This window comes from Heptranchias perlo, unplaced genomic scaffold (assembly GCF_035084215.1).
Source record: "Heptranchias perlo isolate sHepPer1 unplaced genomic scaffold, sHepPer1.hap1 HAP1_SCAFFOLD_550, whole genome shotgun sequence".
Taxonomy (NCBI): domain Eukaryota; kingdom Metazoa; phylum Chordata; class Chondrichthyes; order Hexanchiformes; family Hexanchidae; genus Heptranchias; species Heptranchias perlo.
In genome coordinates this window covers 53,232-74,484 of record NW_027139571.1, presented here as the reverse complement: position 1 = coordinate 74,484, position 21,253 = coordinate 53,232, and the positions used below count along the sequence as shown (strand labels likewise).

Sequence of the window (21,253 nt, the reverse complement as noted above, 5' to 3'; positions counted from 1 at the left end):
CCTCGAGTACTGTGTCCAGTTCTGGTCAGACCCACCTCGAGTACTGTGTCCAGTTCTGGTCAGACCCACCTCGAGTACTGTGTCCAGTTCTGGTCAGACCCACCTCGAGTACTGTGTCCAGTTCTGGTCAGACCCACCTCAAATACTGTGTCCAGTTCTGGTCAGACTCACCTCGAGTACTGTGTCCAGTTCTGGTCAGACTGTACCTCGAGTACTGTGTCCAGTTCTGGTCAGACCCACCTCGAGTACTGTGTCGAGTTCTGGTCAGACCCACCTCGAGTACTGTGTCCAGTTCTGGTCATAGTCATAGAGTCATAGAGTCATAGAGTTATACAGCACGGATAGAGGCCCTTCGGCCCATCGTGTCTGCACCGGCCATCAGCCCTGTCTACTCTAATCCCATATTCCAGCATTTGGTCCGTAGCCTTGTATGCTATGGCATTTCAAGTGCTCATCCAAATGCTTCTTGAATTTTGTGAGGGTTCCTGCCTCCACAACCCTTTCAGGCAGTGAGTTCCAGACTCCAACCACCCTCTGGGTGAAAAAGTTCTTTCTCAAATCCCCTCTAAACCTCCCGCCTTTTACCTTGAATCTATGCCCCCTTGTTATAGTACCCTCAACGAAGGGAAAAAGCTCCTTAGTATCCATCCTATCTGTGCCCCTCATAATTTTGTACACCTCAATCAGTCCCACCTCAAATACTGTGTCCAGTTCTGGTCAGACCCACCTCGAGTACTGTGTCCAGTTTTGGTCAGACTGCACCTCGAGAACTGTGTCCAGTTCTGGTCAGTCCCACCTCGAGAACTGTGTCCAGTTCTGGTCAGACCCACCTCGAGTACTGTGTCCAGTTCTGGTCAGACCCAGCTCAAGTACTGTGTCCAGTTCTGGTCAGACCCAGCTCGAGTACTGTGTCCAGTTCTGGTCAGACCCAGCTCGAGTACTGTGTCCAGTTCTGGTCAGACCCAGCTCGAGTACTGTGTCCAGTTCTGGTCAGACTGCACCTCGAGTACTGTGTCCAGTTCTGGTGATAGGAACTGGAGTAGGTCTCAACAACTGCTTGGGGGAGAGAGTTTTGTCTGAAGCAATGCTTCCTGAAATCACCCCCCGAACCGTCTGAGCTCTAATTTTAAGATTACCCCACCTTGTACTGGATTTCCCCACAGGAAGAAATAGTCTCTCTGTGTCTACCCTATCGAATCACTGGTTGCCCTCTGATAACTTGTCCTCGGTGACTGTTCAATTCTATTTGCCACTTTTCTGCCCATCTGACCAGTCCATTGATATCTTCCTGCAGTCTACAGCTTTCCTCCTCACTATCAACCACATGGCCAACTTTTGTATCATCTGCAAACTTCTGAATCATGCCCCCTACATTTAAGTCTAAATCATTGATATATACCCCAAAAGCAAGGGACCTGGTACTGAGCCCTGTGGAACTCCACTAGAAACAGCCTTCTAGTCACATAAACACCCATCGACCATTACCCCTTGCTTCCTGCCACTGAGCTAATTCTGGATCCAACTTGCCACTTTCCCTTGGATCCCATGGGCTTTTACTTTTCTGACCAGTCTGCCATGTGGGATTTTGTCGAAAGCCTTACTAAAATCCATGTAGACGACATCAAACGCGTTACCCTCACCGACCCGCCTTTTTACCTCCTAAAAAATTCAATCAAATTAGTCAGACACGACCTTCCCGCAACAAATCCATGCTGACTGTCCTTGATTAACCCATGCCTTTCGAAATGACGATTAAAACTGTCGCTCAGAATTGATTCCAATAATTTGCCCACTACCGAGGTTGGACCGACTGGCCTGTAATTACTCGGTCGATCCCTTTCTCCCTTTTTAAACAATGGTACAACGTTAGCAGTCCTCCAATCCTCCGGCACTATGCCTGTAGCCAGATAGGATTGGAAAATGATGGTCAGAGCCTCCGCTATTTCCTTCCTTGCTTCCCTTAACAGCCTGAGATACATTTCATCCAGGTCTGACAATTTAGCTACTCTCAAAGATGCTAAACCCCTTAATATTTCCTCTCTCACTAAGTTTATCCCATCCAATATTTCACACTCCTTCTCCTTAACTACATTCTCTGCATTGTCCCCCTCTTTTGTGAAGACAGATGTAAAGTATTCATTAAGAACCATACCCACATCTTCCACCTCCACACACAGGTGACCTTTTTAGTCTCTAATCGGCCCGACTCTTTCCTTAGTTGTCCTTTTGTTCTTGATGTATTTCTAAAACATCTTTGGGTTTTCCTTGATTTTACTTGCCAGTATTTTTATCATGCCCTCTCTTTGTGCGTGAGTTTGTCACTGCCTCAAACATCAAATCTCGAGTGAACCGTCTGTCTGTGCTGGGGGCCATTACCTCTGTGCAGCAGCGTCTTAAACTATACAATAAAGGTCAGTCTTTTCGGTGTGATCCAAAGTTCTCCTCGGGGTTGGTGTGTTTTCTGGTGGGCTGATTGAAGCCACTACTTATAGTGACCCTGTCAGCACCAGTAAGTGTTTACAGTTTGTGTTCACATTAAAGTCACCTCTTGTGTTCAAAGTTATTTAAGCCCCTCCTCATTTCTTTTTTTTAATTCGTTTATGGGATGTGGGCGTCGCTGGCGAGGCCGGCATTTATTGCCCATCCCTAATTGCCCTTGAGAAGGTGGTGGTGAGCCGCCTTCTTGAACTGCTGCAGTCCGTGTGGTGACGGTTCTCCCACAGTGCTGCAAGGAAGGGAATTCCAGGATTTTGACCCAGTGACGATGAAGGAACGGCGATATATTTCCAAGTCAGGATGGTGTGTGACTTGGAGGGGAACGTGCAGGTGATGTTGTTCCCATGCGCCTGCTGCTCTTGTCCTTCCAGGTGGTAGAGGTCGCGGGTTTGGGAGGTGCTGTCGAAGAAGCCTTGGTGAGTTGCTGCAGTGCATCCTGTGGATGGTACACACTGCAGCCACAGTGCGCCGGTGGTGAAGGGAGTGAATGTTTAGGGTGGTGGATGGGGTGCCAATCAAGCGGGCTGCTTTATCTTGGATGGTGTCGAGCTTCTTGAGTGTTGTTGGAGCTGCACTCATCCAGGCAAGTGGAGAGTATTCCATCACACTCCTGACTTGTGCCTTGTAGATGGTGGAAAGGCTTTGGGAGTCAGGAGGTGAGTCACTCGCCGCAGAATACCCAGCCTCTGACCTGCTCTCGTAGCCACAGTATTTATATGGCTGGTCCAGTTAAGTTTCTGGTCAATGGTGACCCCCAGGATGTTGATGGTGGGGGATTCAGCGATGGTAATGCCGTTGAATGTCAAGGAGAGGTGGATAGACTCTCTCTTGTTGGAGATGGTCATTGCCTGGCACTTATCTGGCGCGAATGTTACTTGCCACTTATTAGCCCAAGCCTGGATGTTGTCCAGGTCTTGCTGCATGTGGGCTCGGACTGCTTCATTATCTGAGGGGTTGCGAATGGAACTGAACACTGTGCAGTCATCAGCGAACATCCCCATTTCTGACCTTATGATGGAGGGAAGGTCATTGATGAAGCAGCTGAAGATGGTTGGGCCTCGGACACTGCCCTGAGGAACTCCTGCAGCAATGTCCTGGGGCTGAGATGATTGGCCTCCAACAACCACTACCATCTTCCTTTGTGCTAGGTATGACTCCAGCCACTGGAGAGTTTTCCCCCTGATTCCCATTGACTTCAATTTTACTAGGGCTCCTTGGTGCCACACTCGGTCAAATGCTGCCTTGATGTCAAGGACAGTCACTCTCACCTCACCTCTGGAATTCAGCTCTTTTGTCCATGTTTGGACCAAGGCTGTAATGAGGTCTGGAGCCGAGTGGTCCTGGCGGAACCCAAACTGAGCATCGGTGAGCAGGTTATTGGTGAGTAAGTGCCGCTTGATAGCACTGTCGACGACACCTTCCATCACTTTGCTGATGATTGAGAGTAGACTGATGGGGCAGTAATTGGCCGGATTGGATTTGTCCTGCTTTTTGTGGACAGGACATTCCTGGGCAATTTTCCACATTGTTGGGTAGATGCCAGTGTTGTAGCTGTACTGGAACAGCTTGGCTAGAGGCGCAGCTAGTTCTGGAGCACAAGTCTTCAGCACTACAGCTGGGATGTTGTCGGGGCCCATAGCCTTTGCTGTATCCAGTGCACACAGCCGTTTCTTGATATCACGTGGAGTGAATCGAATTGGCCGAAGACTGGCTTCCGTGATGGTGGGGATATCGGGAGGAGGCTGAGATGGATTATCCACTCGGCACTTCTGGCTGAAGATGGTTGCAAACGCTTCAGCCTTGTCTTTTGCACTCACGTGCTGGACTCCGCCATCATTGAGGATGGGGATGTTTGCAGAGCCTCCTCCTCCCGTTAGTTGTTTAATTGTCCACCACCATTCACGACTGGATGTGGCAGGACTGCAGAGCTTTGATCTGATCCGTTGGTTGTGGAATCGCTTAGCTCTGTCTATAGCATGTTGCTTCCGCTGTTTAGCATGCATGTAGTCCTGAGTTGTAGCTTCACCAGGTTGGCACCTCATTTTTAGGTACGCCTGGTGCTGCTCCTGGCATGCTCTTCTACACTCCTCATTGAACCAGGGTTGATCCCCTGGCTTGTTGGTAATGGTAGAGTGAGGAATATTCCGGGCCATGAGGTTACAGATTGTGCTGGAATACAATTCTGCTGCTGCTGATGGCCCACAGCGCCTCATGGATGCCCAGTTTTGAGCTGCTAGATCCATTCTGAATCTATCCCATTTAGCACGGTGGTAGTGCCACACAACACGTTGGATGGTGTCCTCAGTGCGAAGACGGGACTTCATCTCCACGAGGACTGTGCGGTGGTCACTCCTACCAATACTGTCATGGACAGATGCATTTGCGACAGGTAGATTGGTGAGGACGAGGTCAAGTAAGTTTTTCCCTCATGTTGGTTCGCTCACCACCTTCCGCAGGCCCAGTCTAGCAGCTATGTCCTTCAGGACTCGGCCAGCTCGGTCAGTAGTGGTGCTACCGAGCCACTCTTGGTGATGGACATTGAAGTCCCCCACCCAGAGTACATTCTGTGCCCTTGCTACCCTAAGTGCTTCCTCCAAGTGGTGCTCAACATGGAGGAGGACTGATTCATCAGCTGAGGGAGGACGGTAGGTGGTAATCAGCAGGAGGTTTCCTTGCCCATGTTTGACCTGATGCCATGAGATTTCATGGGGTCCAGAGTCAATGTTGAGGACTCCCAGGGCCACTCCCTCCTGACTGTATATCACTGTACCGCCACCTCTGGTGGGTCTGTCCTGCTGGTGGGACAGGACATACCCAGGGATGGTGATGGAAGAGTCTGGGACGTTGGCTGAAAGATATGATTCTGTGAGTATGGCTATGTCAGGCTGTTGCTTGACTAGTCTGTGGGACAGCTCTCCCAATTTTGGCACAAGTCTCCAGATGTTAGTAAGGAGGACCTTGCAGGGTCGACTGGGCTTTTTTTTTGCCGTTGTCGTGTCCGGTGCCTAGTGGTCCGTCCGGTTTTATTCTTATTATGACTTTTCGTAGCGAGATTTTACAACTGAGTGGCTTGCTAGGCCATTTCAGAGGGCAATTAAGAATCAACCACATTGCTGTGGGTCTGGAGTCACATATAGGCCAGACCGGGTAAGGACAGCAGGTTTCCTTCCCTAAAGGACATTAGTGAACCAGATGGGTTTTTACGACAATCCGGTAGTTTCATGGCCATCATTACTGATACTAGTATTTTAATTCCAGATTTTTATTTAATTAATTGAATGTAATTAATTAATTGAATTTAAATTCGCCAGCTGCCGTGGCGGGATTTGAATTCATGACTCTGGATTACTAGCCCAGTAACATAACCACTATGCTACCGTACCCTTCCCGCCTGCTTTCACCTGACGTGAATCAGAAGCGATGGGAAACCCGAACAGGAAAGGTTAAATTAATTTTACATTTCTGATACACAAGAAATTAAGTGTCTCGACTCTGACAGTGAGGTCCGTTGCTCCTTGACGTGTTGACCTGCCGGTTTTAAGTGGGGACGGGATTTCTGGGTTTCTGTTGTGTGCCCATCCAAACGCTCCTGGGTTAAACCCGGAAGTGGGCGTGTTGGAGCTGGGATGCCGTCCCTCTGAAGAATTCAACTATTTTTACTCCCCTCCCACCCCCAGCCCACCAGTTCTTGGGGGTTAAAGTTAGCCCCAATATCCAGCCCCTTCCCCACCAGCACACTGGCTGTAGTTTGTCCAATCTCCAGGGTGCACTGCAGCAACTCACCAAGGTCACTTCAACAGCACCTCCTTTCCCTGCGATATCTGCCACTGAGAAGGACAAGAGCAGCAATGTTCTGGAAACAGCGTCACCTCCAAGTCCCTCTCTGGGTCACGCACCATCCGGCCGCCTTTCCTCCATTACAACAGTGGCTACACTTCAAAAACTACCTCATTGCCTGGAAAGCACCTTGGGACGTCCTGAGGTGGGGAAAGGCACTATATAAATGCAAGTCCTGTCCATTCCTTTGCAGCAGGACCTCCAGATCTTCATTTTGCCCAGACCTTATTATCTCTCACTGTTGGTTTGATCCTCTCTCAGGCTCACTGTTCTCAACTGGTTGCCTCAATAAACGTTCTGTGATTCGGATTGTTGTAAATTTGGTTGATGACAATATTGACAAAATACCAAGTAAAACTAATCCCGACAATCACTAATCCACATTATGTGGCTGCAGACATCTGAGGCACCAATCGAATTTGACAGTCGCATTTAAAATCTGGTCCTGGGACGGGGGGACTTTACATTAGTTCAAAATGAAGCAGAGACTCTCCCCGTGCCCAGAGAATGAATGGAGTCTGATTCAAGCAAACTTTAAAAAAAAGAGAACATAAAAATCGACATTTTTAAAAATACCGGAGGTGAATGCATTTTAGTAAAAGGTCAATCTTTAGAAGCTTTTTAGAATTTTCACTTTTCAGAATCAGAACTTAACGGGAATCCTTCATCACCGATAATCCGAAATTATGTGATTGGTCCAATGTTTATCGATAGTTCACAAATCGCTCGGAGCTGTCAGCACATCGATCCAGGTCTGAGGATATCGGTTCCCCATTTTGGAAATGCCTGTAGTTCCTTGTCTTGTAAAACCAGGAAAGAATGTTAAAAATGAGGAATGGTTTATGTCCCGGAGAAACGGCGGATTTATTCCAAAAGTATTTGTCTCTTCTTTTGCTTTTCTGTGGCTCATGTGGGGCATTTACAGTTAAACAGCTGCTTCTCGGTGAAATGAAAAGCACAGAAATGGGAGCAGTGCTGAAAGATGTTCAGGTCTATTGATGTAACATTCTACAAACCATCCGTCCCCCAGGGACAGCCCCAGGGAAGATGAATCAAAGTAAAAGAGTGTCGTCAGTACAGAATGGGCAGCGCAGCAACATCCTTTGCCACTGGAAACTTGCCTCCATTATTCTCCATGAGACAATTAACCAATCTCGGGGCGGGGGCGGGGGGCCATCACAGGCAGAGGCAAGCTGCTTCCCCACAAAAATCAAACTGGGAGTCGAGTAAATGGCCCTCCTGCCTCTCTCAGTGGCTGGTTGGTGAACAGCAGTGACAGAGGCCTTGGATCAACTGCTGCTTGTTGGGGAACGATGCTGCGGTTTCTGACTCTCTGGGCCAGGCCTGGGAAGATTCGAAAAGCCTCTGACTGTATTCTTTCTCAATCTGCTTCAACCTGCTGCTGGTCTGTAAAACCAAAAGGGGAAATGTAACATGAGACAGACAGAGAGGAGAACGTGCCCAGACACTCACTGTTGACCCAGGGGCTCAGCACCTACTGGGTCTGCCTGTCACTGAGGATCTGGGCTCCATGCCAACTCCAACACCCCTCGGGGCCACCAATACCACAGGGCCTTGCTTTGATCTTCAGCCAACTCGTCACCACTTGAAAGGAAAAATCTACCTCAGCTGCCAATGATTGGAAAACACAAAGGGCTTTCTGGATGAAAAATGACAGGATGAAGTTTATCAGAATGACTTCACCTTTAGTAAAAGCAGAAACACCTGCTCTGATGAAGACTGTGACGGGACAATGTGACTCGTCTGCTTTAGAGCGCCAGATAATGTTTTAAGAAGAGTCTGGGAGCGGTGAGAGGTGGAGAGGGGGAGGGAACTGAGAAAGGGGGAAAAATGGGAAGCTGATTCTGCCCCAGGGGAGAAGCAGCAACATTCTCTACCGTCCAGCAGAGATCGAGCCTGCACTGGGAACGTCAAAGGGCTTGGGCACTTCATGTAAATGTGGCCATTCGCAAAACTGTACTCCACCTTTTCTGCAGTCAGACCATTAAATATGATCACTGTTAACATTATTATAGTTTAAGCACAGAAGAACTGACAATTTAATGCATTTTCAAAACAAAGTTTATGCAAATCAGATGCTGTCTAATTATAATTCTGGACTTCATTATTTAAAGTGCTGGTGAATGGGGAGGTGGAGTTGAGGTTAGTGGAATCGCTCCTCAATGAGCTGATCTCTTGGAGCCCTGGCAGAAAGGGGCTGTGGAGATCGCTGCCTCTCCTCCTCCTCCTCCTCCTCCTCCCCCTCCTCAGTTTGTCGGCTGGCTGGTGGTGGCGAGGGCTGGTCCCTCATGATGGCGAGTTGACAAATGAATTTCAATATGTGTGAGGTACTACATTTTGGTACGAAGAATAAGGAGGCCACTTGCTGCTTGGATAATGAGAGTTTAAATGGGATTGAGGTGCAAAGGGATCTGAGGGTACAGATACACAAATCACTAAAAGTAGCGACACAGGTTAATAAGGTCATGAAAAAGGCAAACCAAGCACTGGGGTTCATTTCTACAGGGATCAGATTGAAAAGCAGAGAAGTTATGTTAAACTTGTACCGAACCTTGGTTAGACCACACTTGGAGAACTGTGCACAGTTCTGGTCTCCAGATGAAAGGTTATAGAGACACTGGAGAAGGTGCAGAAAAGATTCTCAAGGATGATTTCAGAACTGACGGGGTATAATTATTGAGAAAGGCTGAACAGGCTGAGGCTCTTTTTTCTCTAGTAAAGAGAAGGCTGAGGGGTGACCTGATGGAGGCCTTTAAGATTATGAAAGGGTTTGATAGGGTAGAAGTAGAGAAAATGTTTCCAATTGTGGGGGAGTGTAACACTAGAGGTCATAAATAGAAGATGGTCACTAATAAATCCAATAGGGAATTCAGGAGAAACTTCTTCACCCAGAGAGTGGTTAGAATGTGGAATGTGCGACCACAAGGAGTAGTTGAGGTGAATAGCACAGATACATTGAAAGGGAAACTAGATAAACACATGAGGGAGAAAGGAATAGAAGGATATACTGATAGGGTGAGATGAAGAGAAGTGGGAGGAGGCTCGTGTGGAGCATAAACACCGGCATAGACCAGATGGGCCGAATGGCCTGTTTCTGTGCCGTAGACTCTGTGTAATTCTATATAATCACTGCACCACACTTCACTAAACATCCTTCTCCCCATCCTCACACACTCAGCACTGTCACAAACTTCACTTACCCACAACTCACATCTCGCAGAAGATCAAACAAGACTTCAAACATTTCGAACCAATTGGTTTTATTAACATTAAAATACCAGTTTTACAGATAGAGATTGATACAAGCTTAATTAGAAGCACAACTCGAAACTCAGAATGGCCAATTCTTCTGCTTCGGGAGACTGAGAGGTTAATTCTCCATCACCATCCTGTGCTGTGATCTTCTGGTCTGTCTCTGGTCTCTCTTGTGGACTGTCTCCTTCGATCTCACGAAAATGGCTGGTTTTACACCCTTCTTGCTGCTCAAAACACACTGTTGTTTCTTTTCCCACTCTCTCTCTTTCCCATGGTTTAAACAAGTTGATACGACAGCATCTGATGTTTACAACAGCTTCTCACAGACTTTCAAGGCCTCACAGCTGTCTTATCTTTAACCGTCTAGACAGTCTGCTGAATAAGACTTTTCCAATGTGACCAACCTTCCCAGCATGCTGCCTTGAACAGTCAGTTTAACAGTTCCTTTGCACAGAAGTAATCTGAGAAAGTGGTTTCCCTTCTTACTTCTCAGTCTCAATCTTCAACAGCCCCTCCCTCCCCCTCCTTTGTGGGATCCTGGGGGCCTTATCCAAGGTCCTCATCTTGTTAGCATCACAGACCGATCTCCAGCCATTTGCTCTTCTAATCGAAGTTTCATTTGGTTAATATTACACATCATGATAGAGACAAAGAAAATCATAATACATTGTACAGAAAACTACAGAAACTCGGCTCCCCCAAATACTACCATATTATCAAGAAATCTTGGACTTCAAAGATCCTCCAGCTCCCCCTTTTCCCATTATCCATCTTGTGGATAATTCAGGCTAAGTATTATTTCTCCCCGGCCCTCAGTTGTCCCAATTTCATTGTTAACTCAAAGAAACCCAACCCTGAATTCTGGAAATCCAAATTCTCTGTCCCTCTTTACTTTAATTTCAATCCCTCTGACAGGTCCCAGTGTGTTTAACTCGATCCTGATTGTTTCATTAACTGCTCGGTTTATGGAGTTTGTGTCAGTGCTTTGATTAAAAAAAGTTCAGATCAGTAGTGACCCAGTAGATGTCCTCACTCTCCTGAGCACATTAACCATTTCATGTAGTGATGTTGTCAACGTGACTGAGCGTGTCTGAGACCCGTTCTTCAGTGCATCTTCATCATGCATTCCACATACGAGTTGCCTCACACGCAACATATCACATTTACACACAGCGGTTTCCCAAAATCATCCCAAACGTGACATCAAATACAAACCATTCCTGCACTTTCAGTCTGTCTTATCAACAGATCGGGGGGTGTCTGGAGGTCTTTGCTTCTCTCCCCCTGCACGGTCCCGATGTCTCGGGTATTGATCAGGTAATGACAATCAATTGTAACACCACGAATTACAAGCAAACTCACCTAAAGTTACTATTTTTAGCGTTAGCGACAGACCCTGACAAAGAAAAGCACAAAGACCCCACGGATCCTTAAAAACAGCAAAGCTCTGAGCTCTGTCCCGGGAGTGACATCATCAGAGGGGGCAGGCCCGGGAGTGACATCATCAGAGGGGCAGACCCGGGAGTGACATCATCAGAGGGGGCAGGCCCGGGAGTGACATCATCAGAGGGGGCAGACGCGGGAGTGACATCATCAGAGGGGCAGACCCGGGAGTGACATCATCAGAGGGGGCAGGCCCGGGAGTGACATCATCAGAGGGGGCAGACCCAGGAGTGACATCATCAGAGGGGGCAGACCCGGGAGTGACATCATCAGAGGGGCAGACCCGGGAGTGACATCATCAGAGGGGCAGACCCAGGAGTGACATCATCAGAGGGGCAGACCTGAGAGTGATATCATCAGAGGGGGCAGGCCCGGGAGTGACATCATCAGAGGGGCAGGCCCAGGAGTGACATCATCAGAGGGGCAGACGCAGGAGTGACATCATCAGAGGGGCAGACCCAGGAGTGACATCATCAGAGGGGAAGACCTGAGAGTGACATCATCAGAGGGGGCAGGCCCAGGAGTGACATCATCAGAGGGGCAGACCCGGGAGTGACATCATCAGAGGGGCAGACCCAGGAGTGACATCATGGAGGGGATTGAGAAACCGGAAATGCCATCTTCAGAGTCCCCTGATCATCTTAACTGGGAGTGACATCATCCGAGTCTCAGATATCAGGATTAATTAAACAGTTTTAAGGATTTATTCCTACAATAAAATGCTGGAAACACGGGTTCAGTGAATGTGGTTTGAAATGTGTGTAAATGTCTCAGTGAGTCAGTGACCCGGTGAAATGACAGAGTCCCGGCCTCGTAGTCTAACTGAACTCGGATCCTGCTGTTAGACGGGGTCGGTGGGAGGTCAGAGCTCCGGTAATTGTGCCAAACTCTGAGAAAATCAGCAGAAAATCCCAAACACCAGGATTTACTGCTGAGCCTAAGATCGGAGTTGCTCCCATTCCTCTCTGCACTCCCACACACAATCCCTATTCCCCAACGATTCCCATCAGTCTCCACATCCCAGGAATGGGATCCTGAGGAGAAACTCTGGGAGCAGAGGACTTGGGGATGGTCTTTAAACCTCTCTGGGTGAGGTGGGTGGGGCTGTTTCCGTTCAGTCCATGTTACTGATCTCAGATCATCAGACAGAACCAAGTTCCAGTTTACGGTCTTTGGATCCAGGCTCATCGGTGACCTTTGCCCTAGAGAGGAGAGAAGAGATTGGTCAGACAGGGTGATTCCATTCAGATCAATGATTGACAGCTGCAGGGTGGGAGTGTCAGTATTTCCCAGACAGTGTCAGCCCCATATTACCTCTTAGACTGGATTCATCCCATGTTAAATCAATGGCCTTCAATCAGAATCCCTGTTAAATCTCACCAATAACCTGCTCACCGATGCTCAGTTTGGGTTCCGCCAGGACCGCTCGGCTCCAGACCTCATTACAGCCTTGATCCAAACATGGACAAAAGAGCTGAATTCCAGAGGTGAGGTGAGAGTGACTGCCCTTGACATCAAGGCAGCATTTTACCGAGTGTGGCACCAAGGAGCCCGAGTAAAATTGATGCCAAAGGAAATCAGGGGGAAAACTCTCCAGTAGCTGGAGTCACACCTAGTACAAAGGAAGATGGTAGTGGTTGTTGGAGGCCAATCATCACAGTCCCAGGGCATTGCTGCAGGAGTTCCTCAGGGCAGTGTCCTAGGCCCAACCATCTTCAGCTGCTTCATCAATGATCTTCCCTCCATCATAAGGTCAGAAGGGGGTTGTTCGCTGATGATTGCACAGTGTTCAGTTGCATTCACAACCCCTCAGATAATGAAGCAGTCCGAGCCCACATGCAACAAGACCTGGACAACATCCAAGCTTGGGCTGATAAGTGGCAAGTAACATTCACACCAGAGAAGTGCCAGGCAATGACCATCTCCAATAAGAGAGAGTCTAACCACCTCCCCTTGACATTCAACGGCATTACCATCGCCGAATCCCCCACCATCAACATCCTGGGGGTCACCATTGACCAGAAACTTAACTGGACCAGCCACATAAATACTGTGGCTGCAAGAGCAGGTCAGAGGCTGGGTATTCTGCGGCGAGTGACTCACCTCCTGACTCCCAAAGCCTTTCCATCATCGACAAGGCACAAATCAGGAGTGTGATGGAATACTCTCCACTTGCCTGGATGAGTGCAGCTCCAACAACACTCAAGAAGCTCAACACCATCCAGGACAAAGCAGCCCACTTGATTGGCACCCCATCCACCACCCTAAACATTCACTCCCTTCACCACCGGCGCACTGTGGCTGCAGTGTGCACCATCCACAGGATGCACTGCAGCAACTCACCAAGGCTTCTTCGACAGCACCTCCCAAACCTGCGACCTCTACCACCTAGAAGGACAAGGGCAGCAGGCACATGGGAACAACACCACCTGCACGTTCCCCTCCAAGTCTCACACCATCCCGACTTGGAAATATATCACCGTTCCTTCATTGTCGCTGGGTCAAAATCCTGGAACTCCCTTCCCAACAGCACTGTGGGAGAAACTTCACCACATGGACTGCAGCGGTTCAAGAAGGCGGCTCACCACCACCTTCTTAAGGGCAATTAGGGATGGGCAATAAATGCTGGCCTCGCCAGCGACGCCCACATCCCATGAATTCATAAAAACAAATTTAAAAATAGCAGTGTGTGGGTCCCAGTGCTGTACACTCAGTGCAAACACTGCAGTGGAGACACACGGTCACAGTCAGTTTAATCACACAAGCCCCTGGCACTGTGCTCGCGTTCTCCCAGACACAATGGAGGGGATTCACCGGCAAACAACACATCCCACAGACTCACAGTTCCAGCCCCACAATCTCAGCACCGGCTGTACTGGGAACACACAGCTCACAGGAGGGAGGATTCAGTGGGGAATTGAGGGGAATCTGATCTCCCTTCTGTCCATTAAACTGTTGCTCCCTGTTCACTCTGAATTCACCAACACTCCCTCTGGACCCGGGTCTGAGACTCGGACCAATTCCGAGCTGTGAGGAGGGAACAGGAGCAGGAACTCGACCCTCGAATCCCTCGCACTGAACCCAGACTGAAGAAACATCACTGAAATAGTTAGGGTTAAATAGAAATTAATGATCCCCGTTTAAGATTATAAACACACCTTGGAATATTCCCGCTCTCCCCCTGATCCCAGTCCCCTGCTCGATGACGATCCCTGGGACAGGGGCTGCCCCTGTTGAGCTGATTCTGCCTCCTCCCCAGAGCACAGATACTGACAGCCCTGTGAGGGACGGTGTCCCTTTAAGAGACACACTGATTGGCTGTGTGTAACTCTGCTGTTAGCGAAGGGTTAATCAAATGGGACTGTTATTGATTCCTCTTTATATTAATTTAACTGTGTTCAGTAACTTTTCAATTGGAACTGATCTGACCAGCAGTTTGATTCTCCCTTTGATATGGACAGACCCTGTAACAAGACCTTAGGAGGCGTGTCGGTGCGAGTGGAACGGCATCTTGTAAACTCTTCGTCTTTGCACTTCACAGGGACATGAGAGAGGTGGGAATGGTGGTTCGTTGTCTGTAATGTTGAAGCTGGTTGTATTGATACATAAACAGCTGTCTGTAAAGGCCCCCCTGGAAGGAGACCCCTGTCGAAAGGAATACGGCCCAGTGTGAGGAACAGCAACACGTGCACTGGAGGGTTAGAATGTCTTTGATGGTTCTGTAACTGACCTCATCCTAAGGATTTGATTGACAGATCAATCAGGATGTGGAAATCATTGACAGGGGACATGAAAGGAACAAGAGGTAATACTAAAACATAACAGGATTGGGAAAAACGATAAACAGTCGGAGTGGGAAGAGAGAGCTCAGAATCTGATGGGGCCTGACCAGCCGACCATTTCACTGTTAACGTGTGGATTCTCCGGGTTAAAAACTCCTGAGTGCTGTTGTTGTGTATGTTTAATTATTGTCAATAATAGTTATCATATGCTTAATAAACCTGTGACTATCCACCTGTAATACTGTGAACCCCAGTATTTTGACCATTAATTATCAGTAAGAACATCGTTCCTCTGACCCGCCCCTCCCTGACCCATGGGGGGTGAAGCTCTGGCCCATTACAGTGAGGAGTGTTTAAAGCAGGTGTGACTGGGGACTGAGGATTAATCTCAGGCTCCTGATCCACACACACAGGGACCTGATATTAAAGTTCGGGGATATTCCCAACTGTCTGAACACAACTAACCCGACCTGCTCTCAGTCCCTTATATTGGAGAAAAGCTGCATGTTCTTACCAATGATTCCCAATATGTCTGAGTGATACTTTTCCAATCCATTCAGCCTCTTCTGGATAAGTTGAGATATATTGGACAGGTTCAGGGTGAGCGCTGGAACATCTGGGTCTGTGACTCTCTGAGTCTCAATCACTCTGGAATAAAAGAGGAGAGAATGTTTTTATCAGTGGGGACATTTCAGATCAGAAACCCAAAGGGGAACGAGTGATCAGTGCAACAACCTGCACCCCTTCTAATGCTCGTACTGAGACCCCGCAGCAACCCATCCTGAAAATGGCAGAATCCCGGGATTTGCAGTCTCCCTGCATTCACACTGATCTCCACACGTGCAGTGGGATCCTGGTTTGCTGCCACTTCAGCTCAGTTTGTGATTTTCAAAGCCGTCTGTGTTCAGTCCAGTTTCTCTGTACTGGAGCCCTCATCTTTCCATTATTAATAATTATTATTATCCCGAGGGTCTCCAGTCTGTGCTCCCCCCTCTCTGCAGGATCACACTCTCTACAATCATGTGAAGTGAGGAGAGGAGAAGGAACAGCCTCCCAGGGACCTGGGATCGGTGGGATTCCCTCACTGAGGGTCCAGTCACACTGACATTACTGGGAAATCTCAGCACTGACTCATTTCTCTGTTAGTGGATAGAATGAGCCAATCACAACACATTTTACTGTCACTGACACTGGGACCTGCCCCTCTCCTCATTTCTCCATGGGCTGGTTGATAGGACAAGCCAATCACACAGCACTTACTGACCCAATGGAATAAAGCTGTCACTGACACACATGGAGCCTTTCGGAAGCCTCGGTTAGATACAGGTCACTGCAGGTTTCTCTCTCTCTCACTTCCTGTCTAACAGGTTCCTGAGAAGCTCGACACACCGATGGAACAGCCCAGGTCACTCCCATTTCCCACAGGCTGCCTGAGCCAATAACCCCTCAAACCACAGTTAAACATCACTCAATATTCCCACCATTTGAAAGCACCTTATCTGGGAAGGTTTCCAAGCGGTGATTCTACTTTCACTCTTCTCCCAGATACAGGGGAAGGTTCCCTATCAGCAGCAGGTACTGTATGACTGAGAGGAACTTACCTGGAAAGGAGCTGCTTCGAGTTCTGTGAATAAAGAGAGGAGATCAAATCAGTCAACGAACAAATCAACACCCAATGGAACCAAAGAGTGAATTTGGGATTGAGAGTAAAGAGTTCAGTGTATAACAGTAGGTGGGGCCAGTCACAGGAATGGGCAATAATCCCACATTTCACTGCACTCCATCCTGGGGCAGCACCAACACTCCGAGGGCAGGGCCGAGGGGGCAGCGCCAACACTCCGAGGGCAGGGCCGAGGGGGCAGCGCCAACACTCCGAGGGCAGGGCCGAGGGGGCAGCGCCAACACTCCCAGGGCAGGGCTGAGGGGGCAGCGCCAACATTCCGAGGGCAGGGCCGAGGGGGCAGCGCCAACACTCCCAGGGCAGGGCCGAGGGGGCAGCGCCAACACTCCGAGGGCAGGGCCGAGGGGGCAGCGCCAACACTCCGAGGGCAGGGCCGAGGGGGCAGCGCCAACACTCCCAGGGCAGGGCTGAGGGGGCAGCGCCAACATTCCGAGGGCAGGGCCGAGGGGGCAGCGCCAACACTCCCAGGGCAGGGCCGAGGGGGCAGCGCCAACACTCCCAGGGCAGGGCCGAGGGGGCAGCGCCAACACTCCCAGGGCAGGGCCGAGGGGGCAGCGCCAACACTCCCAGGGCAGGGCCGAGGGGGCAGCGCCAACACTCCGAGGGCAGGGCTGAGGGGGCAGCACCAACACTCTGAGGGCAGGGCTGAGGGGGCAGCACCAACACTCCGAGGGCAGGGGTGAGGGGGCAGCACCAACACTCCGGGGGCAGGGCTGAGGGGGCAGCACCAACACTCCGAGGGCAGGGGTGAGGGGGCAGCGCCAACACTCCGAGGGCAGGGGTGAGGGGGCAGCACCAACACTCCGAGGGCAGGGGTGAGGGGGCAGCACCAACACTCCGAGGGCAGGGTAAAACTTGGGGTGTGTTGTCCCACAGGGATCGGTGCTGAGACCACTGCTGTTCACCATTTACATAAATGATTTGGACTCGGGAATTGGAAGTACAATTTCAAAATTTGCGGACGACACCAAATTGGAGGTGTAGTTAATACTGAGGAGACTGCGACAAAATACAGGAAGACATTAATAAACTTGCGGAATGGGTGTGTATCTGGCAAATGAATTTCAATATAGTTAGGTGTGAGGCATTACATTTTGGTTGGAATAATAAGGAGGCCTCAAACTCCTTGGAAAACAAGAGTCGAAATAGCGCAGAGGGATCTCGAGGCTCCAGATACACAAATCACTAAAAGTAGCGACGCAGGTTAATAAGGCCATAAAAAAAGCAAAGGACTGGTTTTCATTTCTCGAGGGATAGAATTTATGTTAAAATTGTATAGAATTTTGGTTAGACCACACTTGCAGTATTGTGAATAGTTCTGGTCTCCATATTATAAAAAGGATATTGAGGCACTGGAGAAGGTGCAGAAACGATTTATTGGAATGATACCAGAACTGAGAGGTGATACCTATCAGGAAAGACTGAATCATAGAATCATGGAAAATTTACGGCACAGAAGGAGGCCATTTGGCCCATTGTGTCTGCACCGGCCGACAATGAGCCACCCAGCCTAATCCCACTTTCCAGCACTTGGTCCGTGGCCTTGTCAGTCACAGCACTTCAGGTGCACGTCCAGGTACTTTTCAAATGAGTTGAGGGTTTCTGCCTCTCCCATCCATTCAGGCAGTGAGTTCCAGACTCCCACCACCCTCTGGGTGAAAAAATGTTTCCTCAGCTCCCCTCTAATCCTTCTACCAATTACTTTAAATTCGATGCCCTCTGACCTCTCTGCTAAGGGAAATAGGTCCTTCCTATCCACTCTATCTGGGCCCCTCATAATTTTATACACTTCAATTAAATCACCGTTCAGCTTGCTCTGTTCCAAAGAGAACAACCCCAGCCTATCCAATCTTTCCTCATAGCTAAACTTCTCCAGTCCTGGCAACATCCTCGTAAATCTCCTCTGTATCCTCTCCAGTGCAATTACATCCTTCCTGTAATGTGGTGACCAGAACTGTACTCAGTTACTCAAGCTGTGGCCTAACCAGTGTTTTATGCAGTTCTAGCATAACCTCCCTGCTCTTATATTCTATGCCTTGGCTAATAAAGGAAAGTATTCCATTTGCCTTCTTAACCACCTTATCTACCTGTCCTGCTACCTTTAGGGATCTGTGGACATGCACTCCAAGGTCCCTCACTTCCTCTACACCTCTCAGTATCCTCCCATTTATTGTTTATTCCCTTACCTTGTTTGCATTCCCCAAATGCATTCCCTCACACTTCTCTGGATTGAATTCCATTTGTCACTTTTCTGCCCACCTGACCAGTCCATTGATATCTTCCTGCAGTCGACAGCTTTCCTCCTCACTATCAACCACACGGACAATTTTTGTAACATCTGCAAACTTCTTAATCATGCCCCCTACATTTAAGTCCAAATCATTAATATATATCACAAAAAACAGGCTGGGGCTCTTTTCTCTAGAAAGTGAAGACTGAGGGGTGACCTGATTGAGGTCTTTAAGATGATGAAAGGGTTTAATAGGGTAGACTGAGAGAAGATGTTTCCACTTGTGGGGGAGACCAGAAATAGGGGCCATAAATATAATTTTATCCCCTCAACTCCTCCACTGCTTGATCAATTCTGTTCAATAATGAGACTTTATTGTGTCACTGAGGTTACAGCCCCTGATCCGTGGTTTTGCCAGATATTGAGAATTGAAGAGCAACATAAAAACTCGAAAAGGACACTTATTTAATGGATTAGGTCCAAGAGTGTATTTTAATAGACATTAATAAATCCAATAGGGAATTCAGGAGAAACCTCTTAACCCGGAGAGTGGTGAGAATGTGGAACTCACCACCACAAGGAGTAGTTGAGGTGAACAGCACAGATATATTTAAAGGGAAGCTCGATAAACACATGGGGGAGAAAGGAATAGAAGGAGATACTAATAGGGTGAGATGAATTAGAGAGGGAGGAGGTTCGTGTGGAGCATAAACACCAGCAGAGACATGATGGGCCGAATGGCCTGTTTCTGTGCTGTAGATTCTATGAAATTCGATATAACTCCTCGGGCAGTGCTGAAGGGGCAGCACCAACACTCCGAGGGCAGGGCTGAGGGGGCAGCGCCAACGCTCCGAGGGCAGGGCTGAGGGGGCAGCGCCAACACTCCGAGGGCAGGGCTGAGGGGGCAGCGCCAACACTCCGAGGGCAGGGCTGAGGGGGCAGCGCCAACACTCCGAGGGCAGGGCTGATGGGGCAGCACCAACACTCCCAGGGCAGGGCTGAGGGGGCAGCGCCAACACTCCCAGGGCAGGGCTGAGGGGGCAGCGCCAACACTCTGAGGGCAGGGCTGAGGGGGCAGCGCCAACTCTGCGACGGCAGGGCTGAGGGGGCAGCGCCAACACTCCGAGGGCTGGGCTGAGGGGGCAGCGCCAACACTCTGAGGGCAGGGCTGAGGGGGCAGCGCCAACTCTCCGACGGCAGGGCTGAGGGGGCAGCGCCAACACTCCCAGGGCAGGGCTGAGGGGGCAGCGCCAACACTCCGAGGGCAGGGCTGAGGGGGCAGCGCCAACACTCCGAGGGCAGGGCTGAGGGGGCAGCACCAACACTCTGAGGGCAGGGCTGAGGGGGCAGCGCCAACTCTCCGACGGCAGGGCTGAGGGGGCAGCGCCAACACTCCCAGGGCAGGGCTGAGGGGGCAGCGCCAACACTCCCAGGGCAGGGCTGAGGGGGCAGCGCCAACACTCCCAGGGCAGGGCTGAGGGGGCAGCGCCAATGCTGGGCCCCACCAACAATCTTCAAACAATTCAGCCCTCTCACCAGCCTCACAGAAACGCCCCATTCCCCAGACATGGCCCTGTTTATATTGAAGATGTACCTGAATAAAGGAGAGATGGTCCCTCTGTACCAGACTCTGGGTTTCTCCATCTATTAATGTAATCTGTTCCATCCTCTTGTTTAATGCTTCAGAACAGCTTCTAATCTGTGAGAGAGCTCGGAGACCCTCCTCATCGATCAGTTTCAGTGCGTATTCTTCATCTTCTTCCAGCTCTCTCCTCCATTCAGAGAAGCTCTTCGATAGCTTTCCTTTCAGCTCATTGATTCGTGTCTGAAACCCAAACCAACTCTCATTACAAACGGCCCTTCCACACAGCTCTTACCCCGTGCACATGGCACTTTCCAGGGACGGGACAGTTTGTTTCGATCACTACTCGATCACCATTAAAGATAGACAAGCAGTGGGAGAGGGTCTACTGGGAGAGAAAACAGAGTTTAACGAGTGTTGCCTTGAGCCTTGAGTTTAATAGAAAGAGCACTGTATTTAGACTGTGTATGGCACTGCCACCTGGTCCATCCACACCTGGAGTGATGGGTCCAGTTTTGGTGCCCACACCTGGTGAAGGACATCGAGACTCTGGAGAGGACGGTGGCCAGAATGACACGTAGTCTGATGGATTTTAGTTCTGAGGATCGGCTCCAAGAGGGAGGGCGATTTCGAGAAAGGCAGGCCGAGAGGGACATGATTGAGGTTTTTAAAATGATCGAGGGATTATTGGACTCACTCGTTGGGTGAGCTACTTGAGATGGATCGGGATGGTAGGACTAGAGGGCCTGTGTATAAAATCCATAGGCACAGAGTTAGGTTAGACCCCAGAGTCCTCGATCTCTGGAACAGACTCCCTGAACATGTGGGGGGTATGGAGTCACTCCCACCCTTTAAAAGGGGAGGAATTTCCCACAGATTTTCCTGAGTTGTCTGCAGGTTCCAGAGTAAATCCAGGTCCAGTCCCA

The 21,253-nt window shown here is 49.5% G+C and overlaps 1 protein-coding gene across 1 annotated transcript; it reads right to left on the bottom strand.

The window, feature by feature from the left end:
* Positions 1-9,602: 9,602 nt before the first annotated feature.
* On the bottom strand, positions 9,603-20,816 carry LOC137315664 (E3 ubiquitin-protein ligase TRIM39-like). The gene is made up of 5 exons (XM_067980176.1): positions 20,808-20,816; positions 20,340-20,570; positions 16,436-16,458; positions 15,349-15,482; positions 9,603-12,254 (listed from the first exon to the last, which is right to left on the bottom strand). The coding sequence occupies exons 1-5, from the start codon at positions 20,814-20,816 to the stop codon at positions 11,734-11,736; spliced, it is 918 nt and encodes a 305-aa protein (XP_067836277.1). The 3' UTR covers positions 9,603-11,733.
* Between the last annotated feature and the right edge of the window lie 437 nt (positions 20,817-21,253).

What these genes read in the sequence shown, in the direction of transcription:
- LOC137315664 (XM_067980176.1), bottom strand. An exon ending in ACCATCTCTCCTTTATTCAG is followed by an intron (nt 16,459 to 20,339) that starts GTACATCTTCAA and finishes CTTTATTCACAG; the next exon opens with AACTCGAAGCAGCTCCTTTC. An exon ending in AGACATATTGGGAATCATTG is followed by an intron (nt 12,255 to 15,348) that starts GTAAGAACATGC and finishes TCTCCTCTCTAG; the next exon opens with GGCAAAGGTCACCGATGAGC.